This window comes from Saimiri boliviensis, chromosome 20 (assembly GCF_048565385.1).
Source record: "Saimiri boliviensis isolate mSaiBol1 chromosome 20, mSaiBol1.pri, whole genome shotgun sequence".
Taxonomy (NCBI): Eukaryota; Metazoa; Chordata; class Mammalia; order Primates; family Cebidae; genus Saimiri; species Saimiri boliviensis.
This window is the reverse complement of record NC_133468.1, coordinates 30564685-30591293: the sequence shown is the minus strand read 5'-3', so window position 1 is coordinate 30591293 and position 26609 is coordinate 30564685. Positions and strand designations below refer to the sequence as shown.

At 52.1% G+C, this 26609-nt stretch overlaps 2 protein-coding genes across 10 annotated transcripts in view; one reads left to right on the top strand and one right to left on the bottom strand.

Moving 5' to 3' along the window:
* Positions 1-294: 294 nt before the first annotated feature.
* Positions 295-16018, bottom strand: CPSF4 (cleavage and polyadenylation specific factor 4). 5 transcript variants are annotated; one of them, XM_010344775.3, is made up of 8 exons: positions 15742-16017; positions 13203-13253; positions 9544-9696; positions 7490-7585; positions 7046-7139; positions 5748-5820; positions 4055-4225; positions 295-1264 (listed from the first exon to the last, which is right to left on the bottom strand). In XM_010344775.3, exons 1-8 carry the CDS (start codon positions 15842-15844, stop codon positions 1196-1198), a joined length of 810 nt encoding a protein of 269 aa, XP_010343077.1. In that variant the 5' UTR covers positions 15845-16017; the 3' UTR covers positions 295-1195. The 5 variants fall into 5 exon arrangements, with proteins under 5 accessions (XP_010343077.1, XP_003934278.1, XP_010343079.1 ...); XM_003934229.4 differs by having other exon boundaries at positions 4055-4150; XM_010344777.3 differs by having other exon boundaries at positions 4055-4147.
* A 131-nt stretch (positions 16019-16149) lies between these two features.
* The window catches only part of PTCD1 (pentatricopeptide repeat domain 1), a 20551-nt gene continuing 10091 nt past the window's right edge, over positions 16150-26609 (top strand). The window contains exons 1-3 of one of the 5 annotated variants that reach the window (XM_074390437.1): positions 16150-16387; positions 20646-21161; positions 22567-22707. In XM_074390437.1, the coding sequence (XP_074246538.1) occupies positions 20712-21161; positions 22567-22707 (591 nt within the window). In that variant the 5' untranslated portion in view covers positions 16150-16387; positions 20646-20711. The remainder of the gene's footprint in view (positions 16388-20645; positions 21162-22566; positions 22708-26609) is intronic. The other 4 variants (XM_039460370.2, XM_074390436.1, XM_039460371.2 and 1 more) reach the window with 4 other exon arrangements.

The following is a 26609-nucleotide window of genomic DNA, read 5'->3' as shown; positions in this document are numbered from 1 at the left end:
GTGAGGGTCTATGGCGACTCCTCCTTTGTACCCCTTCATCAGAACCTCATTGGGGGTGAGATGCTGTGCCCCAGGAATAGGTGCCACCTGACATCTGAGCTGAGGTGGAGGACCTGCCTGCTGGTTCCACAGGTCAGACTCCCAGACCTGACAAGCTGTCTGTACAAAAGGCCTTCTAGGCAGCAGCACTTCCTGTATGAGACTGACATTTGTTGGAAGGGATAAGAAAACCAGGCTGTGACTGCAGCTGGCACGAGAGGCTTGGCATGAGACCCTTAAGTAATGAGACGTGGCTTAAAAAACAAGCTTTAATCAATTTTTTTTTTTACCTGCACCCTCCCGCACTTTAATCAATTTCTTAAAAATTGTTCTTGCAGTTGAACATGGACAGGCCCACTTGCCCAGCAGGTTGCAGGTGACAGTTTCACATTTTCAAGGCTCAGGGACAGGGCAGTTCCACATGCCACAGGTGTCTGACAGTGTAGACACTTGATGGGCAGGAGGTAGGCACAGATGATTTGAAGGGGTTGTCCATTTAAAGGCCTGCAGCTCCAGCTCAAGGGATGCCTTAAACACTGTCAGGCACGTACCCCAAGAGAAAAAGCAACCCAGATAAGAGAACCTCAGACTTGAGAGCCCTGCACCCCTCAACCACTGCCACCTGGGACCATGGCTAGCTTGAGGCAATGGGGGCACCTGAATTTGCCCCGAAGGGCTCCCTTGTTCAAATCACATTGATAGGCACAGCTTTAGGATTCAGCAGGGCACGGAGGAAGCAGGTGTGGGCTGGCCACAGCTTTGAATGACCTGCCAGCCCCCGGGGTCACCAAGAACTGGTGTTTAATGAGGGGAAAGACCATCGCCACACAGAACTACCTGGCACAAGCCCCTCCCCAGCAGCTTCCTCCCCCTGATGAAGGCAGGTGTTTAGGGAGTCCCAGAACGGAGGCATCGATGTCTAGCCAAACATGATGTTGACTGCAGGGACCCAGCTGGGGCACATGTCCCTTTTTCAAAAAATAGTATGGCAAAATGATATGGAACTAACAGATGTGGCCCCTCAGAGCGATGAACCCCACATGCCTGCGGGCCAGCTCAAGCCACAGTTGCGCCAACAAGCGCATGAAACAGTTAAATGCACACTCCCAACAGTGGGGCCCCCGGGCTCCTCAGAGCTGGCTCCAGCTGCTGTCTGTCACTGTCCACTGAGAAAGGCCAAGTGCCCTTTGGTGCATCTGTTGGCGTAGTGTCCTTTCTCGCCACACTGGGAACAGCAGGAAGGCGGGGAAGAGGAGAGACAGACAATAACACTGTTCAAATGCAGTTTTCAACTAACGTATCACCCACAAAGTACCGTTGGGACAGGACTCTGAAATTCTCAGTGGTACATTTTCTTTCAAATTGGAGGGTGAGGAAGCTCAGTATGGAAAGTGCAGTGGTGCAGAAACTAGCCAGCAACTCAGCAAGTGTTAAGGGAGAATGAGGCCACCAAAAGACGGCCTGCTAGCACCCTGCAGGGAGCTTTTTCAGGCCTACACCTCTCCCACATGGATGCAGGGCCTGTCCAGGGAGGGACTCACAAGTGGATGGCAGGACAAAGAGAAGCCCGTGGCACCTGAGTGCCACTCCATCTGGGGACCAAGCCCCTCTGCACCATTGGCCAGCCACTTACCTCTGAGCCAAGGTCTGGGGTTCCCTGGCAGGAGACAGGAGGGAACAACGTGAATAGTATCCTAGCCTCCCCTCCCTTGGGGAGCCAGTGCCAGGGACAGAGGGTGGGCTGTCCCTGGCACTGGCTCCCCTAGGGAGGGGAGGCTAGGACACTTCCCTCGTGGCTGTGACACACCTGTCTAAGCTACCTTGGGGACAGGTTTTGATCACAGGATCAGAGAGAGGGAATGATGCTTGGACTTTCGTAAGGGAACCCTGCAGAGCCACCTGACAAATCCAGCTCTGACCCTGCCTCATCCCAGTCCTGATTATTCAGGCCCTGCTGTAGCTTCTCTTTACTCTTGTTACTCCTTAAACGGCAGCCTTGAGCATTGAACAGAAGGGTCGGGAGGCAGCTGGGGGCACTGACTCTGTACTAACATTAGCCCCTCGAGTCCTTGCTGCCCCGAGGGGCTCTGCCCAATCAGCCAGCACTCTTACCACCTCTATTCCCTGGCTCTGCAGTCCCTGTGTTTTCAACTTTGTCTGATCTGCAGGTGTAACTGTGTGTGGATGAGGGGCCAAGCAGCTGCTGTTAGGCTGTAGGGCTAACATGATGGCCACAGGAGGGACCACATACCCTACTCACAGCATCTGGCACATCTGCTGGGCCCCACGGCTGACCCTGGGGAATCCAGGATCCACATGAGGTGTCTCTGACATTAACCGGCTGAAAGGCTGTGGACAGAGGCATTAAGGCCCCAGCCCTACCTTTATAAGGCTCCAGGACTTAGGGGCACTTGCACAGAGGTGGCCCTGCTGAACAGGCTGGGAGGGCAGCAAGATGACAGCCAAGTCTGCTCTGCACACAGTCCCCCTTCCATGCTTTTTTGTTGTTGAACAAGAGTCTCACTCTGTTGCCCAGGCTGGAGTGCAGTGGTGCAGTCATAGCTCACTGCAGGCTTGACCTCCTGGGTCCAAGCAATCCTCCCACCTCAGCCTCCCCAGTAGCCGGGACTATGGGCATGTGCCACCATACCCAGCGTATTTTGTGATTTTTAATCTCAATTCTTCAGAACTCCAGCCCTAGGAATTCTGTGTGCCCTGCGTTGAGAACATATTCCTCACAGAGAAATGGGGGTTGCTCCTGCCAAGTACCAGAGGCACACCAATCCTGGGGCGATTTTAGATTAGAAAACTCACATTTGTAGGCCGGGCGCGGTGGCTCAAGCCTGTAATCCCAGCACTTTGGGAGGCCGAGGCGGGTGGATCACGAGGTCGAGAGATCGAGACCAACCTGGTCAACATGGTGAAACCCCGTCTCTACTAAAAATACAAAAAATTAGCTGGGCATGGTGGCGCCTGCCTATAATCCCAGCTACTCAGGAGGCTGAGGCAGGAGAATTGCCTGAACCCAGGAGGCGGAGGTTGCGGTGAGCCGAGATCGCGCCATTGCACTCCAGCCTGGGTAACAAGAGCGAAACTCCGTCTCAAAAAAATAAAAAAAAAAAAAAAAAAAAAGAAAACTCACATTTGTAAATTTCCAGCCTTAACCAAGGATGTGAATACAGGCCAAGACTCATATAAGGGCCCATGAGCAACGTCAAAACTATCAAGAGATTTCTCTCCCCTGGCCGAGTACGGTGGCTCACACATGTAATCCCAGCACTTTGCAGGGCTGAGACAGGCAGATAACCTGAGGTCAGGAGTTCAAGACCAGCCTGGCCAACATGGTGAAACCTTGTCTGTACAAAAATATAAAAATTAGCTGGGCATGATGGCAGGTGCCTATAACCCAGCTACTCAGGAGGCTGAGGCAGGAGAATCACTTGAACCCGGGAGGCAGAGGTTGTAGTGAGCCAAGATCATGCCACTGCACTCCAGCCTGGGTGACAAAAAAACCAAAACATATTTCCCTCCCCTTTCCTACCTCCCCACAGAGCCAGGGGTGAAGAGGACCGTTTTCAAGGAGGTTTCTTTAAGCTCACCCTTCCCGAGTGTCCCATTTTATGTACTGGGGGAGGGGACGGGGACAGGGTGCTATAACCCAGCGTCCCGTTCCCTTGGTGTGCCCTGCAGGATCTGAGGATGCCCCCAGGACAGCCAGCGGCTCCAAGGCCTCTCCCTTCCCTGGATCAGTGTTTCTGTTTTGTTTCCAGCCTCTTGGGGGCTTCCCTCACCTGCCTGCAGGCCCCGTCCATTCATTCGGCAGGCGTTCTCACCATCCTTTACCTGGCCTCCGTGCGGTGTGGTGGGAAGTAGGACAGTCTCTAGCCCACCATAGTGGATGGTAACTAGACTATAACTTTATGCTTACAATCAGCAAAAATGAATGTTTTCATTTTTCTCATTTTGCCAAACATACGGGGAAGACCCCACCCCGTCCCCCAGCCCCAGGACTCACCTTGTAACAGGTGACCTGCTCCAGTGGCCGGGGTCCCCGGTTGCCCGCACTGCTGTTTTGACTCTGCATGACCCCGATGACCTGCGGGGTTCTCTGCTGATTGGGAGAAGAGTTCTGACTCGTTAACTGGATCAAGGAGGACGACCTTTGTAATGGCGGATTGTTACTTTGCTGGAAAGAGTTATACAACACGGTTTTACTGTGGAAAACGTGCACGCAGACTACCAATGGGGACAGGAAAAAAGAGGGCGGGACTTGTCCCGCATGAACGGCAGGAAGGAGGGCTTCCATGACGGCCCAGCTCAGGAGAGCAGGCAGCAGAGAAACATCTGGTGATGATGGCAGAAGCCACTGCCCGAAAAACACCATGCAGACACACAAAAACGAAAAATAAAATAGAAAACAAAACATCGAAGAGACAACAGGAGGTCTCTGGGGCAGTGGGACAAGTGCATGATCAGGCCTTACTTTGGTTTCTGAGGTTCTAGCTTCAGGTCAGGATGAACACTTGGTTCAGCCAGATGTTTAGCAGCCTACATGGCGAGCAAGTCACAGAAAAACAGTTGGAGCCTGACATGCTGAGCTGTGTTCTCGGGCTGAGAGGACCCTCCTCTAGGGAGCCCTGCCAGGAGGAGGGCAGCGGCTTCTGGGGTAGCGATTCCACAGCAGGGCCTCCTCCCGACCAGGTGGGATCCTGGCTCTGGCCCATTAAGTGCAGAACCTGAGCTAGGAAACCCCCAGGTTGGCACGGCTGCACCTACACCTGGAATTCCCGGCTTTCCCCATCAAGAGTTCAATATGATTGGCCCCTCCACACAACTACATCCTTTCCTGACTGTTCAGCCTCTAGCACCGAGCAAGGCTGGTCAGCCCGGAGCCCAGCAGGGGAGGAGGTGAGACTTTGGGCTCAGGGGGTGGGTGGGCTTGGTGGGCCTGTTGGGGACCCTGTCTGATGCTAGCTCTGCCTTGATGCCAGCCCTTCCTCTTGGCCCAACCCCTGACTCCCATAACCAAACTCAGGGTGCCCTTGGTGTTGAGGGGCTGCTGTGGACCCCATGTGTCTATGGCATTGCCCTCTCTCCTCGTGTTTGAAGGGACAGACCAGCTGCTTGGCTGTGGGGCCCCTCATCTAGAAAACTGGAGCCAGCTGGGCCTGCAGTCCTGTCCTGGCCCCTTCTTTCAGCCTCCACTCCACAAGAGCAGGAGTGGTGCTGGCCAGAGTGGTCAGTTAGTTCTGCTGCCACACCTCCTCCTGCCCAGTGGTGTCACCTCAGGCAAGTCCCTCTCTCTAGGAGTCTGAGTTTCCATATTTGCAAAACGAAGAGTCTAACCCAGGAGCAATAGCAGCAGACACGGTGCCCAGTATCCAGGCCACCTTCCATGCCAGCCCCTGGGGCAGACACTGCTGAACCAGGCAGCCCCATCTCACAACAGGCGGCCAGTTGCACGGTGCCTGAACCATGTCTGCTGCTGCACTCGGCCTTACTGAGGTTGTAGGGTGAAAAGGCCATCTGTCTCTCGAGGCAGATACACACGGCTTTGCTCCTAACTTTTCTGCAGGAACTTGGGAGACTCCCCTTCTCTCCCAAGTTTTCCAGTGAGGTCTAAGGCAGACCGCACACCTGGGGGCACTGAGGTTCTTGCTGTAGAAAAGGCACTTCCTACACGGGCCAAGGAGGGCCAGGCACGGTACCTTTGCCGGAGGCTGTGTCTGCTGTGGCAGTGGGGGCTGCTCAGTGGTTCCCATGGGCAGTTCAAATCGAGGGCTGGTCACCAGCAGCCGGAGGGGATGAGAACAAGAGAAGAAGTTAGGAGTGAGGGATGAGAAGAGAGAAGCCAGACCATGCTCTTAAATTCCAGCCCCAGGAAAATCACACTCAGCTGCCCCAGCACAAAGTGACAGAAGCTGCAGGGATGGGGTGGGGCTGGCACTCAGCTCTGCTCCTGGGAGGCCGCGCGAGTGGCAGGAAGAACAGAACTAGCTTGCCTGGGCTCAGACCTAGCTCTGTCCACACCAAGCTGGGACCCACGGCCAGTGCTACTCAGAAATGACAAGGCTGTGCTGGTACATGCCCCCTTCCCCGCTGGGTCTGACTCCAGTGACGGCCACTCCTCCGATCACTTGGTGACGGTCCGCCCACAAGTAGGAATCCCTGGACCACCTGCAGGTGGCTGCACTCTCATCCAGGGAGTGAGACCCGGTGACAGCACCGGCCACTTCCCTGCAGTAAGAAGCAGGGACCAGCGTCCTCACAGGCCCGGAGACTGTTATCCTGCTGCAGGTTGAGCAGTGTGGGTGGGGCGGCCAGGGGGAGAGGAGGCTTTCCTGCAGCCCCAGTGCCACCCCAGACAGAAGCCCAGGTCCACAACCAAAGTGACAGACGGGCACTGGGCTCCAGGGACAAGATCATGGACCTGCAAGAGGGGTGCTAACCCCATGGAGCAAGAATTAAAACCCGTCCTCGGAGGCTCACAGACTTACCTTTGACCACATGCCACCACCTGCCACCATGTGCCCCTGGCCAGGGACCCAGCCCTGAGCCTCAGTGTGCTCCTGTGTGAAATGGGTGCATTCTCTCCCACCCTCACTGTTACATGCCTACTTATCTACGTGAAACCCTAAGCTCAAGATTTCCTGGGCCTCCACATAAGAAGCCCTGAAATTCTAGTTTCCTTCCTTTCCTTTAGGGCACAGGTTCCTAACTGGAAGTCTCTAAACTCCCTAAATGATATGCAAGGCTACACGTGTGTCTCTGTCCCACAGCTTCCATTAGATTACCCAAGAAAGGCCAGCTGCTGGTCCAGGCAGAGCCACCTCAGGGGTCAGGGAGCACTGGTGGCCATAGCAGGGATACCTTCCCCATCTCCTGCCCCCACCCTTGGTCCTGACATCACCCAGTGACCAAAGCCCAGTTGGCCCAGGGAAGATACAGAGGGCAGCGGGGCCTGGGCCAGAAGCGTGGGTAGAGGGCAGAGTGGCTGGCTACTCACTGCATGAATTTACATGAGGGGCCCTCCGGGCAGAATCCCACGAGGTAATTCACACAGATGACTCTCCGTGTGTGCCGGTGCCTGCACAGGGGACCTACAGAGCCAAACGTCTGGTCACTCAGATGTCCCCTCTACCAGAGAGCTGGAGCATGGCTTAAAATGCTGGCTGTCCCCCATTCATGGAAGACAGTGGACAGGGACTTCACCTCTCAACACTTGTCTACTTATGAAAAATGCAGGTGGACCACCACCCACCCAGCATGCTTAGGAGATTCAAGGGAGATGAGGGGTGTGAGAAAGCCTCATTAGCTACAGAACGTCAGGTTTTGCTGAGACGGGTAGGGGGAGATGTGCCAGGTAGACTAGCTGACAGCCTCCATAGTGTGTGGGCAGAGAATGCAGGACTGGCTTCTTGCCAGAGGCTCAGCCCACCCTGGCACCTACCATGCTTGCAGAAGCCGCGGTCGTACCAAGGGCAGTCCTTGATCTTGGACTCGGGGTCTATGTGTAGGAAGGGGCACTCCTTGTTGCTGCACTCTCCTGCAGGGAAACCTGGATGTGAGGCTAACTGGGAGAGCCAGGGCCAGGCCCACCTTGGCTTCATCCAAGGAAAAGAGGTTCTGGTGTCCAGTTTTGGCCTGATGAGCCCCGAGACCCAGGGCAGAGTGTCTCAGAGCCCCAGCTTTCTGTACACCAGGGCTGTGACAGAAATGTACCCACTGAGACCAGGAATTTCCACTCTGATTGGCTCTTCACATCTAAGAGCTGGGACAAGGGTAGGGGGAGGCACTTGCGGACCTGCCCCTCTGAAGCAGTGGGCCCCAGGGACCACCAGCACTGAGAACCACCTTCCTGGGTAGCCATCAGCTCCAGGCTCACCACCTCCAATCCACATTAAAACTGTGCTCAGAATCCAGGAGCAATGCAAACGCCTTCCCCAAGCCCCTCCGCAGGCTCAGCCTCTGCCACCCCCAGCCACATGGGTCCCCCCGCACCAGGACCAGCCCCTTCTCAACCTTCCACTCCCAGCTCAGGAATCCCCTCATCCTCGGCCACTCTGCTTCAAGAAGCTTCTGATCACGGTTTCTTTCCTTCAGAGCACTTGTCATAAGCAATTCTCTTCTGTTTGCTTCACTTGCTCATCGGCTACCTTTTTCCCTGGACCATAAGAGTGAAGGCTTCACAGGGCAAGGACCTCTTCACCTTTGTCCCTCCAGTGCCTAGAAAGGGGGCCCTCAATCCAATGTCTGTGGTGCAGGTGACAGAAGCTGTAGACAGTACGTCCTGCACCAGGGCTATCAGCAAGGAAGGAGCGACCCCTAGGCCACTTGTACAGCGGTGCCTTGAGAGCCTACCCAGGAGAGCCAGCTGCTGCCTCTGGGGCCAGATGGGAGGCCACCGCCCCAACCCAGTGCTAGTATGGGCAAGGGGTCGGGGGGAATGTGCTACATAGGACAATGACAGAGTAGGTCCTATTTCTTCTCAGCTTATGCCACCTCCACAAAACAAGCCACAGCTCTCTTTAACAAGCCAGCAGGCCATGCCTGTTGAGATGCAGAAATAATTAATGTCTCCTCCAACAGTAGTGCTTTGAAAGCACGAAACATACCCTGCACTCCTGGGCTCACTGCAGGATTCCAGCCTCCTGCCTGGTTTCCTGCACAGGACCAGAGCCAGCCTCATGCCGACCCACAGAGCTGCTTCCTGGGAAACCTCGAAGAGCAGACCCGAGCAGGGAATCTGGGGATGCAGTCCAGCAGGGAGCACAACATCTCTGCCAGGCTCTGTGCCAGCCCCACCGACTCCACCCAGTTCCCTGCTTCTCCACACAGGCTACTCAGGACAGCTGAGGTCACGGATTCTCTAAGCAGGGCTCAAGGCAAGCCCATTGCTACCAGAAAACACATCTGGGGCTGCTGTTCTGAAGGGCTGTTTAGAATGGCTGAGATGTCACCAAGATTATGGCCCCAGAGATAAGGAACCAGCTCGGACCTGAGAGGCAGTGCCCACGCTGGAGGGAGAAGTGGGTTTCAGGGAGAAGGTGGACGTGGACAGAAATCCACCACGGACATAATGCAGCCAGATGCACAACTCACTGCTTCCTCGTCACCCTCATTAGCCTCAAGTCCCACCGTGCTCGAAAGTGCTCAAAACCCTGAAGCACTTTAAAGGGATGCACAGGGCCGGGCCTGGTGGCTCATGCCTGTAATCCCAGCACTTTGGGAGGCCAAGGCAGGTGGATCACTTGAGCCCAGGAGTTCAAGACCAGTCTGGGAAACACAGTGAGACCCTATGTCTTTAAAAAAAAAAAAAATGAGCAGAGAATAGCCACGCTGTCTCCCTAAAAGCTGGCTGAGGCTGGCAGGCTCTGTCTGAGTTTCTCCTCCGAGGCTGGAAAGATGGGAAAAGCAGGCAGTGACCACAGGGGTACTGAGCAGCCAGCAGACCTCTTTGTGCCTTGTTTCTGGGCAGAGCCTCCAGGGTTCAAGGTGCCTTACCAAACTTGGAGTAGAAGTAGCACTCGGGCATCTTGGTCATGTCATACTCATGCAGGAACTCGCACTGGTCCCCCTTCTTGCATAGGCCTCGTAGCCAGTGTTTGCACACAACTGTCTTCTCGCCGCTGATGTGGCGAAATGGACACATGCCTCCTGCCAGGAAGATGGGGACAGGGTGTCAGGAGAGAGGCCACCCTGAGCCTGGGGACGGGTCCTGGAGAAGCTGATGCACCTTCACCTCCTAACTTCCAGAGCCACCCAAAGGCATCACCTGAAGAGGGCAGAGGTCCCCCTCACAAAAGGCAACATGATTTTAGGTAGTATGCTGACAGACACTTTACATTTTATTCTATCATTCATTCATTCCGATTTGTAGTCTTGAACCGTCACCTGGGCTGAAGAGCAATGGTGCAATCTTGGCTCGCTGCAACCTCTGCATCCTGGGTTCAAGCAATTCTCCTGCCTCAGCCTCCTGTGTAGCTGGGATTACAGATGCCTGCCACCACGCTCAGCTAATTTTTTGTATTTTTAGTAGAGACAGGGTTTCACTATGTTGGCCAGGCTGGTCTCAAACTCCTGACCTCGTGATATGCCCACCTTGGCCTCCCAAAGTGCTGACATTACAGGCATGAGCCACCACATCCGGCCCATTTCACATTTTAATAGTAATTCCTGGTCTCACAGATATAACTGTAAGATGGAGGCATAAAAAGTGGGAAGACGTTGGGAGGCCGAGGAGGGTGGAACATGAGGTCAGGAGTTTGAGATCAGCCTGGCCAATATAGTAAAATCCCATTTCTACTAAAAATACAAAAATTAGCCAGGAATGGTGGCTCGCACCTGTAGTCCCAGCTACTCAGGAGGCTGAGGCAGAAGAATCGCTTGAACCCAAGAGGCAGAAGATACAGTGAGCTGAGATCATGCCACTGCACTCCAGTCTAGGTGACACTATTTCTTAATTTGATTAAATAATAGTTCCAGTGGTACACAGACATGAAATCCTAAGAGAGACAGTGAAAGAAAAACGGGTCTTGGGAATCCTAAAGCATAAAGACGACAGACTCTAGGTGGGCTCTGTCTCCAGTGAAAAGTACCCACTTGGCTGCCAAGAATTAAGAAAGATGAACTTGGCTGGGTGCAGTAGCTCATACCTATAATCCCAGCACTTTGGGAGGCCAAGACAGGAGAATCACTTGAGCCAAAAGTTCAAGATCAGCCTGGGCATGATAGTGAAACCTTGTCTTTACACACACACACACAAAAAAGAAAAGAAAAATTAAAAATTAAAAAATTGGGCCCGTCATGGTGGCTCAAGCCTGTAATCCCAGCACTTTGGGAGGCCGAGGCGGGTGGATCACAAGGTCAAGAGATCGAGACCATCCTGGTCAACGTGGTGAAACTCTGTCTCTGAAAACACAAAAAATTAGCTGGGAATGGTGGGGCGTGCATGTAATCCCAGCTACTCGGGAGGCTGAGGCAGGAGAATTGCCTGGACCCAGGAGGCGGAGGCTGCGGTGAGCCGAGATCGCGGCATTGCACTCCAGCCTGGGTAAAAAGAGAGAAACTCCGTCTCAAAAAAAAAAAAAAAATTAAAAAATTAGCTGGGGAGCCAGGCATGATGGCTCATTCCTGTAATCCCAGCTTTCTGGGAGGTCAAGGTGGGAAGTCAGGAGTTTGAGACCAGCCTGGCCAACATGGTGAAACCCCGTTTCTACTAAAAATACAAAAAATTAGCCAGATGTGCTGGTGCGCACCTGTAATCCCAACTACTTGGGAGGCTTAGGCAGGAGAATTACTTGAACCCAGAAGGCAGAAGTTGTAGTAAGCTGAGATCATTGCACTCCAGCCTGGACAACAGAGCAAGACTCCATCTCAAAAAACAGAAAGACCAATATCAGAATTGAGGAAATGTGATGTGTACACATTGAGGGAGGTGTCTGTGGGAGGACCTGATGGGACAGAGCCAGCCTCTTGGAATGTGTGGGACTTCTAACAAGTGGCCTGGCAGGACCACTGTGGAGGTCCAACCAGAGTGAGGCCATTCCACACTTCTGTTGTCCAGTATGGCAGCTGCCAGCCTCATGTGACTACTGAGCACTTGAAACACGACTAGTATGTCTGAGGAGTTTAAGTTTTAACTGTGATTTGATTTAATTTAAATTTGAATTGCCACATGTGGCTAATGGCTACTATATTAGTAGTCAACAGAGAGACATCCCTGTTTTGGGGATGGCTGTGCTAACAGAAGGTGGCTGGTCAGAAGGGCAGAATTACTGAGCAAAGACATGGGAATAAGACCAGGAGCCCAGGAGAGGTAATGACGTTCTGACTGGACAGTGTGAGGTTGACATGGTTGATCTTCCAGAAACTCTACTACCTCAGTGGTAAATGACTACAATACAGAAGCAAAACTCACCAAAACCATTCATTAAAACCAGCCCTTTGGGCAGGGCGAGGTGGCTCATGCCTGTAATCCCGGCACTTTGGGAGGTGTAGGCGGGTGGATCACCTGAGGTCAGGAGTTTGAGACCAGCCTGAAACCTGGCCTCTACTAAATTAGCTGGGCGTGGTGGCACATGCCTGTGATCCCAGCTACTCAGGAAGCTGGGGCAGGAGAATGGCTTGAACCCAGGAGGTAGAGGTTGAGGTGAGCCGAGATGATGCCATTGCACTCCAGCCTGGGCAACAGGAGCAAAACTCTGTCTCAAAAACAAAAAACCCAAAAAGCAGCCCTTTGCTCTGATTCTCTGCTCCCCCTTTTTAAGCTTCTGATTAATATTTAAGTCTCCTAAATTAATTTTCCTACAGCAAGAAAAATGTCCAGACTGTGGAATGTTAAGATTGTGCCTAGTGATACTTTTTTTTTTTTTTTGAGATGGAGTCTCGCTCTGTCACCCAGGCTGGAGTGCAGTGGCACAATCTCAGCTCACTGCCACCTCCGCCTCCTGGGTTCAAGTGATTCTCCTGCCTCAGCCTCCGGAGTAGCTGGGATTACAGACGTGCGTCACCACACCCAACTAGTTTTTGTACTTTTACTAGAGACGGTTTCACCATGTTGGCCAGGTTGGTCTCCAATTCCCGACCTCAGGTGATCCACCCACCTTGGCCTCCAAAAGTGCTGGGATTACAGGTGTGAGCCACCAGGCCTGGCTCCTAGTGATATTTCTAATGGATTAGCAAAGAGACTAGCTTGTGTAGTCTGCGTTGGAGGCTGGTTAGTGAGAACAAGACCCTGTAAGATGGGTTATCATGGGGTGCTTTGATGGGAGGCCCAGAGAACCATGCGCCTGTGGAGACTGTAGAATCAGAAAGGCCTGGGTGCAGACACTGGGCTCTGACACTATTAACTCTGTGAGTTGGAGAAAGTTCCTGAATGTCTCAGTGCTGGGGGCTTCTCTCCATGTCATAGGCCAGCTTGTGGCCCCAGGGAATGTGAAGTGATAAGGCAGCCTGAAAGCCAGGATCAATCCTGTGTTTTAGGTTTCAAGTGGAACACCCCATCAGGTTCCTAGCCTGTCCAAACCGGAGTTTTATCTATAGACATCATTAGTCTATAGAAAGGAATGTGAGCCAGAGACCTGGGGGCCTCCAAGTCTGCTGGGGACAAGGAGGTGGGAGGGCACCTCAGGAGGCACATCAGGGAGCCTGGAGTCTTTTACCTTTGCCGCAGGCAGCTTTTAAAAAGAATTCACAGACAGCAGCCCCCGACTCTGTACAACAGAGAGAAAAGGAAAAGAATCAAACAAAGAAGTACAATTGTTATTATGTCTGAAGACAGTGGGAGGGAACCCTTCTGAACTCTGACCCACCAAGGGTTCAGGGTACAGGAAATAAAGTAGCAAAAACATGCAAAGCCCAACCAAGGAGAAAGCTGCTTATTAGTCATGTCCTGAAATGAGACATACATTGAGAGCAGTCATTACCCAGTGCTTTCAGAGCCTCCTGTATACAAGATCCTTTCAAGGAGTTAAGAGTGGGTGGGAAAGGAAGGCTGGAGTACAGTATCACAGAAATAACTTTTTTTTTTTTGAGATGGGGTTTCACTCTTGTTGCCTGGACTGGACTGCAATAGCCCAATCTCAACTTACTGCAACCTCCACCTCCTGGGTTCAAACAATTCTCCTGCCTCAGCCTCCCAATGGCTGGGATTATACGCGCCCAACACCATGCCCAGCTAATTTTTGTATTTTTAGTAGAGATGGGGTTTCACCATGTTTTCCAGGCTGGTCTCAAACTCCTGACCTCAGGTGATCTGCTTGCCTTGGCCTCCCAAAGTGCTGAGATTACAGGTGTGAGCCACCTCACCCTGCCCAGTGAAATGATCTTGTACAGAAGTGTCACCATGTAAATTTGTGGGACAGGCAGCGAAAAAAAACATATATCTAGGCCAGGTGTGGTGGCTCATGCCTATTATCCCAGTACTTTTGAAGGCCGAGGTGAAAGGATTGCTTGAGCTCAGGAGTCCAAGACCAACCATGGGAAACATGGCAAAACAGTGTCTCTACCAAAAAATACACACAAAAAAAACCTGTCAGGCATGGTGGTGCACGCCTGTGGTCCCAGCTACTTGGCAGGCTGAGGTGGGAGGATTGCTGGAGCCTGGGAAGTCAAGGCTGCACTGAGCCATGATTGCGCCACCAAGGCACTTACACTTACAGAGGGAGCCCCTATCTCAAAAGCAAACAAACAAAAAGAAAAAAACCACATGAAGGGACAGACTTAGAAGTCACATGTGCATGACAAGGCAGGGCTGCCTGAGGAGAGGGAGAATGCTGGGAGAGTTGGGAGACCCCACTGGTAGTTGTGGGTGACAGCACAGAACACTGGAGAGCTTGCTGAGGAGGACCACCTCTCTGTAGGAGACCCCAGGTCTGCCGTCCATTGAGTGGTGGTGGTCAGCAAGTCCCTTCCCCCACCCCACCTGGGTCTTAATTTTCCCATCTGTGGATTGAACTCAGTGACTTCCACCAGCCCCCAAATTTTAAGGTTATAGCATTAGATTTCAAGTATGTCCAGATATAAAAGAAGGCCGGGTGCGGTGGCTCACACCTGTAATCCCAGCACTTTGGGAGGCTGAGGCGGGTGGATCACGAGGCTAAGAGATCGAGACCATCCTGGCCAACATGGTGGAATCCCGTCTCTACTAAAAAAATACGAAAGTTAGCTGGGCATGGTGGCGCGTGCCTGTAGTCCCAGCTACTTGGGAGGCTGAGGCAGGAGAACTGCTTGAACCCGGGAGGTGGAGGTTGCAGTGAGCCGAGATCGCACCACTGCGCTACAGCCTGGCGACAAAAGCGAGACTTTGTCTCAGAAAAAAAAAGAGAAGACACAAAGAAAACGACTAGCTTCTTTTAAAGTACAAGATATTCCACCGAGTAGCAGGTGGCGAGCCAGGGGTCACCACACGAAGGGAAGGAGTGAAGGAAGTTCATTCAGGCCAAGGGTCCATACAGCTGCTGGGTGTGATAAATAACTCAGAGTTGAGGTCCAAAAAAAAAGTGGAGACAGGCCCCAAATTAGGGATGAACTCCCAGCAGAATGAGTCCTAGAGGGCAGTTTGAAAGTCTAGCTAGGGTCTCCTAAAGAGAGGTGGTCCTTCCCTCAGCAGGCCTCCTCCAACGCTTCAATTTTAAAGAAAGCAAGACGAGACACTCAACGTAGGGTGGGGGTGGGGGCGGGAAGCAGGGAGTGGGATACCCTAGTACTCTCCTGTATTTGGGAGAATGCTGAGGGAGAGTTCCAATCCTGGATAACCCACCTTTATTCATGAATTAAACGAACAAATTCCTGCCCCCCTAAAGATTACCTCTGAACCGCCGCCGCATGAGGCCAAATCCGAGGCAGTGAACTCCTGAGTCCAAGTGAGGGAGAAAGGGGTCCCCAGACGGTGGAAATGGGGGCCTGGGATTCAGGAGTCCTAAAACCAAGGGTGAGGGTCCCGGGATCCAGAAGAGAAGGTCTCAGGATAGAGTGGGAAGAGTCCCGGGACCACAGAGGAGGGACTAAAGAAAAGGGTCGCAGGACCCGGAGGAGGTGGGAGGAACTCTCAAGACCTAGTGGGAGGAGTCCCGGGACCAAAGGGGAGGTGTCCCAGGATCCAGAGGAGGCGGGGGTGGGGGTGGGGGACGTCTCAAGACCAAGGCGAAGGAGTCCCGGGTCCGAGTCGCTCTCGCCCTCCCTCCTGGGCCCCGCGCTCACTGTCCATGCCCGGGAAGGGCAGCGGCTGCGCCCCGAGCTGCTGCTCTACCGCGATCTCCAAGTCGAACTTGATGTGGTCCACGCTGGCGATGATTTCCTGCATGGTGGCGGCGGCGGCCCCACCGGCCCGGTTCCCCCTAGGTCTCCTGCCGCCCTCTCGCCTCTACCCGCCGCCGGCCCAGCCGCCGGCCCAGCCGCACACGCTCCTTCGTCTCGCCGCCGCCGCCGCCGCCGCCACCCGAGGGATGCCGGGAGCGCGCGGAGCCCGCGCCGGCCCATGCGCCTGTCCAGGACCGGCCAATCGAGCGCGGAGTCCCACCGCTCCGCTAGTCCCGGCTAGCCGTCAGCCGAACGCCGGCCTCGCTTCGCCGGAAACCCGAAACCCCACGCGTGAGTCGGCGACGCGGACTGCGCCTGCGCACCGGGAGCAGGTGACCGGAGGGAGAGTTGGGTGCGCTGCGGAGATCTGGCAGGGCGCGACGCGGGCGCACCGGCGGAGTGCAGTGCTCCGGACACTTCAAGTGAGTTCCTGTGTGATCCTCGCAGGAGCCCCGGGACCCAGACAGAGACACACCACAGCGGCAGGAAGTGTCCGAGCCGGGATTCGAGCCAAGGGTGTCAGAGGAGGGAAACTGAGGCTGCAGAGGTCCGTGTGGAGAGGGTTCGGCGTTGGCCTGAGGGTCCAGATGGGGGTCTGAGGAAGAGCGGGTCTCCGAGGAAGGACGCCCGCAAAGTGTCTCTAATTCAGGATTTTTCCTGTTCTCGCCCTGTGGCTCAGGCTGGAGTACAGTGGTGCGGTTATAGCTCACTGCAGCTTCAACTTCTCAAGCTCAAGCGATCCTCCCAACCGCAGCCTCCGGAGTAGCTGGGACTACAGACGCAGCACGACCACGCTTGGCTAATTTTTTTTTTTTTTTTTTTTTTTTTGAGACGGAGTTTCGCTCTTGTTGCCCAGGCTGGAGTGAAATGAGGCAATTTCGGCTCACTGCAACCTCCGCCTCCCGAGTTTCAAGCGATTCTCCTGCTTCAGCCTCCTGAGTAGCTGGGATTACAGGCACCTGCCACCACGCCTGACTAATTTTGTACTTTTAGTGAAGACGGAGTTTCTCCGTGTTGGTCAGGCTGGTCTCAAACTCTCGACTTCAGGTGATCCACCCACTTTAGCCTCCCAAAGTGCTGAGATTACAATAGGCTTGAGCTACTGAGTCCGTCTAGCTGATTATTTGAATTTTATTTTTATTTTATTTTTATTTTTTGTGCTTCAAGCCTTTGTTGAGGAAGGGAAAGTCTGGGGTTTATGTACAAGAGTTCGGAAAGGGAGGTGGAACATGTACCAAAAAAGCGGGCCCCCACATTCCCTTCTAGGTGATTTTAATTTTTGTAGTTGGGGGTTGGGGGCCTTGCTATGCTGCCTAGGCTGGTCTCGAATCCCTGGCCCCGAGCCCCAAGCAATCCTCCCGCCTGGGACTCCCAAAGTGCTGGGATTATAGGCATGAGCCATTGTACGGCCTAATTCAGGGATTTTTAACCAGAGTTGGGTAATGAACTTGTGTAGGAACAAAACGACACCGTTATTTTCTCTATGTGAAATTTAGCATTTCTTTTCCCTATTGCTGGAGCAGCCTTAGCAGTGCGTGAAAGTGTGTCCTAATTTCAAGTGAGAGGAAGTGTAAATGATAGTTCCAGAGAAGAGTTTGTGCAAGGCCGGGCATGGTCACTCACACCTGTAACCACAGCACTTTGGGAGGCCCAGAAGGGCGGATCACTTGAGATGAGGAGTTTGAGACCAGCCTGGCCAACATGGCAAAACCCTGTCTCTACTAAAAATATAAAAATTAGCCGGGCGTGGTGGTGCACCCCTGCAATCCCAGCTACTCAGGAGGCTGAGGCAAGAGCATCAGAGTGAGACTCAAAAAAACCAGTTTGTGCGGCATCTACCAGGTGTTATCTTAAGCTGTCATATTCATTACTGCTTTGAAATTATGATAGGGTCTTATTATTTAATGCATTGAAAAGCATCTATACTAGTATAGCAGAAATTTGTTTTTAAAGCATTTGGATATCTACTTCAATATCATTGATATTTTGTAATTCTGTGTATTGCACTTAAAGCACGTAAGGCAGGGCATGGAGGCTTATGCCTGCAATCCCAGCATGTTGGGAGGCCCAGGCTGGAGGATTGCTTGAGGCCAGGAGTGCTAGACCAGTCTGGCAACATAAGGAAACTCCATCTCTACAAAAAATTAGCCAGGCATTGTAGTGTTCGCCAGTAGTTCCAGTCAATTGGGAGGCTAAGGTGGGAGGATCATTTGAGCCTAGGAGTTGGAAGTTACAGTGAGCTATGATTGTGCCATTTCATTCCAGCCTGGGCAACGTGAAGACCCCATTCCAAAAAAAAAAAGTAAATTATATAAACATGCTTGTAAGAAGGAGTGGCAGGGCTTGCCAGAAACAGAATGATAAAGGACCCCCTGTACCACTTTGATGAAGATGCTGGTCAGGGGAGTCTTTCCATAGGTTACATGGACCTGAGTTCAAAGCCAGCCCTGCCCAAGCTGGCCAGTATCATTCACTGTGCTGCTGTAGGACCCCAGCAAGTCTCTCCCCTTGCTGGGCCTAGGTTTTTTTTTTTTTTTTTTTTGAGACAGAGTTTCGCTCTTGTTGCCTAGGCTGGAGTGCAATGGTGATCTTGCACCACAACCTCCACAACATCCGCCTCCCGGGTTCAAGCGATTCTCCTGCCTCAGCCTTGAAAGTAGGTGGGTTTACAAGCCCATGCCACCATGCCCGGTTAATTTCGTATTTTTAGTAGAGACAGGGTTTCTCCATGTTGGTCAGGCTGGTCTTGAACTCCCGACCTCAGGTGATCTGCCCGCCTTGGCTTCCCAAAGTGCTGGGATTACGAATGTGAGCCACAGCCCCTGGCCAGGCCTAGTTTTTTTTTTTTTTTTTTTTCACCCAGAGTCTCACTCTGTCATCCAGGCTGGAGTACAGTGGTCCAGTCTCAGCTCACTGCAACCTCCGGCTCTGCAACCTCTGTCTCCCACATTCAAGTGATTCTCCTGCCTCAGCCTCCAGAGTAGCTGGGATTACAGGTGCGAGCTGCCACACCCAGCTAATTTTTGTATTTTTTTTTTTTTTTTTTTTTTTTTTGAGACGGAGTTTCACTCTTGTTACCCAGGCTGGAGTGCAATGGCGTGATCTCGGTTCACCGCAACCTCCACCTCCTGGGTTTAGGCAATTCTCCTGCCTCAGCCTCCTGAGTAGCTGGGATTACAGGCACACGCCACCATGCCCAGCTAATTTTTTGTATTTTTAGTAGAGACAGGGTTTCACTATGTTGACCAGGATGGTCTCAATCTCTTGACCTCGTGATCCACCCACCTCGGCCTCCCAAAGTGCTGGGATTACAGGCTTGAGCCACCGCGCCCGGCCTAATTTTTGTATTTTTAAGAGATGGGGTTCACCATGTCAAGCTGGTCTTGAACTCCTGACCTCAAATGATCCACCCACCTTGGCCTCCCAAAGTGCTAGGATTATAGGTGTGAGCCACTGATCCTGGCCTGCTGAGCCTAGTTTTTAATCTGCTTAATCTGCTATCATTTCAGAGACCTTTCCAATGGCAACCTTGTAATATAACTTTAAAATATTTGAGGCTGCGCATGGTGGCTTATTCCTATAATTCCAGTGCTTTGGGAGGTCAAGGTGGGAGGATTGCTTGAGTCCAGGAGTTCAAGACCAGCCTGGGCACATAGTGAGACCCTGTCTCTGCCAAAAAATAAGATTAGCCAGCCATGGTGGCACGCATCTGTAGTCCTAGCTACTCGGCAGGCTGGAATGGATTGCTTGAGCCCAGGAGGGAGAGGCTGCAGTGAGCTATGCTTGACCTGAACCTAGGCTTTCTAACCTCCAGGCCCACATGTTTTATTTTGTTTGTTATTATTTATTTATTTTTTTTCTGAGACAGTCTCGATGTGTCACTCAGGCTGGAGGGCAATGGTGCTATATCAGCTCACTGCAAGCTCTGTCTCCTGGGTTCAAGTGATTCTCCTACCTCAGTCTCCTGAATAGCTGGGATTACATATGCACAGCACCACACCCAGCTAATTTCTTTGTATTTTTAGTAGAGACAGGGTTTCACCATGTTGGCCAGACTGGTCTCAAACTCTTGACCTCAAGTGCTAACACTGGCCTTGGCCTCCCAAAGTGCTGGGAGTACAGGTATGAGCCACCGCACCCAACCTGTTATTCTTTTTTTTTTTTTTTTTTTTTTTGAGACAGAGTTTCGCTCTTGTTACCCAGGCTGGAGTGCAATGGCGCGATCTCGGCTCACCGCAACCTCCGCCTCCTGGGTTCAGGCAATTCTCCTGCCTCAGCCTCCTGAGTAGCTTGGATTACAGGCATATGCTACCATGCCCAGCTACTTTTTTGTATTTTTAGTAGAGACGAGGTTTCACCATGTTGACCAGGATGGTCTCGATCTCTTGACCTTGTGATCCACCCGCCTCGGCCTCCCAAAGTGCTGGGATTACAGGCTTGTGCCACCGCGCCCGGCCCCTGTTATTCTTTTTTTGACATGGAGTCTCACTCTGTTCTTCAGGCTGGAGTGTGGTGGTGCAGTTACAGCTCATTGCAAGCTCCGTCTTCCCAGGTTCAAGTGATTCTCCCGCCTCAGCCTTTCTAGTGGCTGGGATTACTGGTGCCCACCACCATGCCTGGCTAATTTTTGTATTTGTAGTAGAGACGGGGTTTCACCATATCGTCCAGGCTGGTCTCAAATTCCCTACCTCAAGTGCTACGCCGGCATTGGCCTCCCAAAGTGCTGGGATTATAGGCATAAGCCACCGTTCCCAGCCTGGGCCCATACTTCTAACCACTTCTCTCTTTGTGCTTTTTGTGATTAGGAACTGAGTTGACTCTCTTAATTTTCCTGATATATACCAGGCCCCAGAGGGACAGGAAAACCAGAAATGGACCTCATGAGACTCACTCGACTGTTCTCCAGGGCTCGCCCCATGGGACTGTTTATCCTGCAACACCTGGACCCTTGTAGAGTCAGGTGGGCAGGAGGCAGGGAGGGGCTGATGCAGCCAGTGTGGGCGGCCTTCAGCAGCTCCTCCTCTCAGCTGCCTCTTGGCCAGGAGAACACAGGCAGTCTGGGCTCTGACCCGAGCCACTCCAACCCCACGACCACTCAGGAGGAAGACGAAGAGGAAGAGGAGAGTTTTGGGACCCTTTCTGACAAATACTCCTCCCGGAAACTATTCCGAAAATCAACAGCCCAGTACTATAACCTGCGGCTCAGGGAACACAATGAGGAAGATGAGCAAAGGGAACCAGAGCCCAAACTATGGCGAGGCCGGAGAAACACCCCATACTGGTACTTCTTGCAGTGCAAACGCCTGATCAAGGAAGGGAAGGTGAGGGGCGCTTTAGGTTCTGAGGCTCCCAGCTTCTTACCCCTGGCGGTTCAGTGTTTTGCAAGGGGTCACCTGACCTTCTCAGCCTCTTAAGTATTGGGCTGCACAGGGCCTGGTCTGTGGACCTCCGCTCTTTGCCTTCAACCACCCTGCTGAACTGCCAGCCTCATGGCTATAAGTATCCCTGCCCTTCTCCATCCTTCGCTGCAGTTTTTTTTTTTTTTTATTGTAGAGATGGAGGTTGCACTGAGCTTATCTTACCATTGCACTCCAGCCTAAATAACAGAAAAGACTGTCTCAGAAAAAAGAAAGAAAAGAAAAGTGAATCCTCCACATCCTTCTGGGACTCCACATCCTTCTGGCACTCCCTACTTTAGTGTTTTTTTTTTTTTTTTTTTAAGACAGGGTCTCATTCTGTCGCCCAGGCTGGAGTGCAGTGGTGCAGTCTTGGCTCACTGCAGCCTCTGTCCCCTGGGGAATTCAAGCAGTTCTCCTGCCTCAACCTCCTGAGTAGCTGGGATTACAGGCATGTGCCACTACGCCTGGCTGATTTTTGTATTTTTAGTAGAGATGGGTTTTGCCATGTTGGCCAGGATGGTCTCGAACTCATGAACTCAGGTGATCTGCCCACCTTGGCCTCCCATAGTGCTGGGATTACAGGTGTGAGCCACTTTGCCTGGCCCCTGCTTTAGTTTTGTTTGTAGCACCTGTCACCACTTGACATACTGTATGTCTTTCTTAATTACCCTATTTCATGTCTGTCTGTTTTTTGTTTATTTGAGATGGAGTCTTGCTCTGTCACCCAGGCTGTAGTGCAGTGGCTCAATCTCGGCTCAGTGTAGCCTCTGCCTCCCAGGTTTAAGCAGTTCTGCCTCAGCCTCCCAAGTAGCAGAGATTATAGGCATGTGCCAACATGCCTGGCTAATTTTTGTATTTTTAATAGAGATGGTGTTTCACCATGTTGGCCAGGCTGGTCTTGAACTCCTGATCTTGTCATCTGCCACTTTGGCCTCCCAAAGTGCTGGGATTACAGGTGTGAGCCACCATGCCCAGCCTTGTATCTGTCTTTCCACTCCAGAACATGAGCTCCAAGAAGGCGCTCCCACTTGTTCCCAGCTGTATTTGCAGTGGATACACTGCCTGGTTCATTGAGGCACTCAGTAATTATAGTCTGAATCAACAGATGGAAATAATTAAGGAATAAAGGAATGAAACGAGGCTTTACCAGGGGAATGATGTGAGGGTCAGGATAGGGCAGAGACAGCCGGGGGCCTAGGGAGTTTGCAGTCACCCAGGGCCACCGTCCTGCACTGTCTCCGGAGGGTCCCTCAGCCTCAACCTCCCTCTCTCTGCCGTGGGTCTCGGGCAGTCCTGAGTCCCTGTCCTGTTGCCTCTTCCCCTGCAGCTGGTCGAAGCCCTGGACCTGTTTGAGAGGCAGATGCTGAAGGAGGAGCGATTGCAGCCAATGGAGAGCAACTACACCGTGCTGATTGGGGGCTGCGGGCGGGTCGGCTACCTGAAGAAGGCCTTCAAGCTCTACAACGAGGTGCCTGTGGTTGCGGGGCAGCAGGGGCAGATCCCTGGTGTGCCGCTCGCTAGTGATTTACGCAGGGCAGGTGACCTCACCTCCCTGGCCTCAGAGTCATCTCCTTAAAATGGTGGTGGTTGTGGGTGATACATAAGGTGACATGGAAAGCCCTTCAGCACCTGCCTGGACTGCGGTGGTCCCCATGTTCCCTTTCTTTTTTCTTAAGAGATGAGGTCTCAGCTGGGCACAGTGACTCAAGTCTGAAATCCCAGCACTTTGGGAGGCCAAGGCAGGCTGATCACAGGAGGTCAGGAATTCAACATGCTGAAACTCCATCTCTACTAAAAATATAAAAATTAGCCAGGTGTGGGGGTGTGTGCCTGTAGTCACAGCTACTCAGGAGGCTGAGGCAGGAGAATCACTTGAACCCGGGAGGCAGAGGTTGCAGTGAGCCGAGATCGCACCACTGCACTCTAGCCTGAGGGAAAGAGCGAGACTCTGTCTCAAAGAAAAAAAAGAGATGGCGGTGGCTCAAGGTTGTAATCCCAGCACTTTGGGAGGCTGAGATGGGTGGATCACTTGAGGTTAGGAGTTTGAGACCCAGCCTGGCCAACATGGTGAAACCCCGTCTCTATCTACTAAAAATACAAAAATTAGGCAGGGTGTGGTGGCTCATGCCTGTAATCCTAGCACTTTGGGAGGTCAGGAATTCAAGACCAGCCTGGCCAACATGGCAAAACCCCATCTCTACTAAAAAGTACAAAAATTAGCTGGATGCAGTGGCAGGCACCTGTAATTCCAGCTATTGGGGAGGCTGATACAGGAGAATTGCTTGAACCTGGGAGGCGGAGGTTGCAGTGAGCTGAGATTGCGCCATTGTACCCCAGCCTCGGAGACAGAGCAAGACTCTGTCGAAGAAAAAAAAGAAAATATACAAAAATTAGCCATGTGTGGTGGCAGACACCTGTAGTCCCCACTACTCAGGAGGCTGAGGCAGGAGAATCACTTGAACCTAAGAGGCAGAGGTTGTGGTGAGCCAACATTGAGCCGCTGCATGCCAGCCTGGGCAACAGAGCAAGACTTTCTCACAAAAAAAAGAGACGGAATTTCACTCTGTTGCCTAGGCTAGAGTACAATCATAGCTCACTGCAGTCTCCTACTCCTGGGCTCAAGAGTTCTTCCTGCCTTAGCCTTGCCAGTAGCTGTAACTACAGGTGTGTAGCACCTTATTGGGCTAATTTTAAAAATTTTTATAGAGGTAGGATTGTGCTGTGTTGTCTAGGCTGGCCTCTAACCCCTGGCCATCCGACTTAGCCTCCCAAAGTGCTGGGATTACAGGCCACAGCCACCGCACATGCTCCTTTTTTTTCCCTCTTTTTTTGAGACAGATTCTCACTTTGTCGCCCAGGCTGGAGTGCAGCGGTACGATCTTGGCTCACTGCAATCACTGCCCTCTGGGCTCAAGTGCTTCTCATGCCTCAGCCTCCTGAGAGTAGCTGGGAATACAGGGGCAAGCCACCATGCCTGGCTCATTTTTTTATTTTTGTTTTTGTTTTTTTTTTAAGACAGAGTTTCGCTCTTGTTACCCAGGCTGGAGTGCAATGGCGTGATCTCCACTCACCGCAACCTCTGCCTCCTGGGTTCAGGCAATTCTCCTGCCTCAGCCTCCTGAGTAGCTAGGATTACAGGCACGCACCACCATGCCCAGCTAATTTGTTTGTATTTTTAGTAGAGACGGGGTTTCACCATGTTGACCAGGATGGTCTTGATCTCTTGACCTCGTGATCCACCTGCTTTGGCCTCCCAAAGTGCTGGGATTACAGGTGTGAGCCACCGTGCCCGGCCATTTTTTTGTATTTTTAGTAGAGATAGCATTTTATCATGTTGACCAGGCTGGTCTTGAACTCCTGACCTCAAGTGATCCACCCATCTTGGCCTCCCAAAGTGCTGGGATTATAGGCATGAGCCATCGAACCTAGCCCCTTTTTTTTTTTTTTTTTTTTTTTCAGTTACATCCAGTCCTCCTTTCTCACAATGTGTACACACGTGCACCCTTCTTCCAGAGCTGGCACTTTGCAAAAGGCTCTCACTCCTCCTGGAAGTGGCTTTCCTTTACATCCACTCACCTCTTAGGTGTGTTATATTTGTTATTCTCAGAGCCAGGAAGCTATTTCCTTTTATTTAGTTAGTCCTGTAGACTCTGCAGGAGAGACACCTCTTCTGCAGCTGGAAACTGAGGGCTCCAGGGAACCTTAGGCTTCTCGTTATTTGAGACATACTCTTATGGCCTCTAGTTGGAAGCAAGGGGAAGAAATTGCAGTGACAGATGATAATTTACTATTACATACTTTTTAAAAAATTATTGGCCGGGCGCGGTGGCTCAAGCCTGTAATCCCAGCACTTTGGGAGGCTGAGGCGGGTGGCTCACAAGGTCAAGAGATCGAGACCATCCTGGTCAACATGGTGAAACCCTGTCTCTACTAAAAATACAAAAAAGTAGCTGGGCATGGTGGCACATGCCTGTAATCCAAGCTACTCAGGAGGCTGAGGCAGGAGAATTGCCTGAACCCAGGAGGCGGAGGTTGCGGTGAGCCGAGATAGCGCCATTGCACTCCAGCCTGGGTAACAAGAGCGAAACTCCGTCTCAAAAAAAAATTATTATTTTTGGCCTGGTGCGGTGGCTTATGCCTGTAATCCAGCACTTTTGAGAGGCTGTGGCAGGCTTATCATGAGGTCGAGAGATCAAGACCATTCTGACCCACATGGTGAAACCTGTCTCTACTAAAAATGCAAAAATTAGCTGGGCATGGTGGTGTGCTCCTGTACTCCCAGCTACTTGTGAGGAGGCTGAGGCAGGAGAATCAACTTCAACCTGGGAAACGGAGGTTGCAGTGATCAGAGATCGACATTGCATTCCAGCCTGGGAGACAGAGTGAGTCTCGCTTATTTATTTATTTATTTATTTATTTGAGACAGAGTCTCACTCTGTCTGTTTAAGACAAAGTTATTATTATTTTTTGAGACAGAGTCTCGCTGTCGCCAGGCTGGAGTGCAGTGGCGTGATCTCTGCTCACTGCAACCTCTGCCTCCCAGGTTCAAGTGATTCTCCTGCCTCAGCCTCCCCAGTAGCTGGTACTACAGGTGTACACCACCATGCCTGGCTAATTTTTGTATTTTTAGTAGAGACGGGGTTCCACCATGTTGGCCAGGCTGGTTTCAAACTCCTGACCTCAGGTGATCCACCTGCCTTGGCGTCCCCAATTGCTGGGATTACAGGTGTGCACCACCACACCCAGCCAAAAGTTTTTATTTTTTATGGTTTTTTATTTTATTTATATATTTTTTGAGACAGGAGTCTTGGCTCTGTCCCCCAGGCTGGAGTACAGTAGCATGATCTCGGTTCACTGCAACTTCCAGCTCCCAGGTTCAAGTGTTTCTCCTTCCTCAGCCTCCCGAGTAGCTGGGATTAAAGGCACCCACCACCACCCCTGACTAATTTTTTTGTAGAAGACATGTTGGCCAAGCTGTTCTTGAACTCCTGACCTCAGGTGATTTGCCCATCTCAGCCTCCCAAAGTCCTGGGATTGCCGGCACGAGCCACTGCACCTAGTCTTGTTACTGTTTTTAGTGACTCACCTGCAGTGTGTCTCCCAGATCGAGTGTAAGCTCAGTAACGACACGCTGTGTCTGCTCTGCTAACTTCAGGGCTGGTGCCGGGCAGGTAGCAAGTTGTCAGTGCGCCTCTGTGGAGTGCAGCAATACACGCAGAGCCTACATCATCCTCAGTGTAGGTACTCCCATCTTTGCCTTTCAGATAAGGAAACTGAGGCACAGAGTGAGGAAGGAACATGTCCAAGGCCTCCCCACTTGAAAGCACTGGGGCTAGGATTTGAGCCCCAAATGCCCTGGCTCTAGCAGGG

Coding starts and splice junctions, on each gene's coding strand:
- CPSF4 (XM_010344775.3), bottom strand. CDS start 15,844: ATGCAGGAAATCATCGCCAGCGTGGACCACATCAAGTTCGACTTGGAG. Junction 7,586..9,543: donor CTACTTCTACTCCAAGTTTG/GTAAGGCACCTT, acceptor GTTTCCCTGCAG/GAGAGTGCAGCAACAAGGAG. Junction 1,265..4,054: donor AGCAGGTCACCTGTTACAAG/GTGAGTCCTGGG, acceptor TGCTGTTCCCAG/TGTGGCGAGAAAGGACACTA.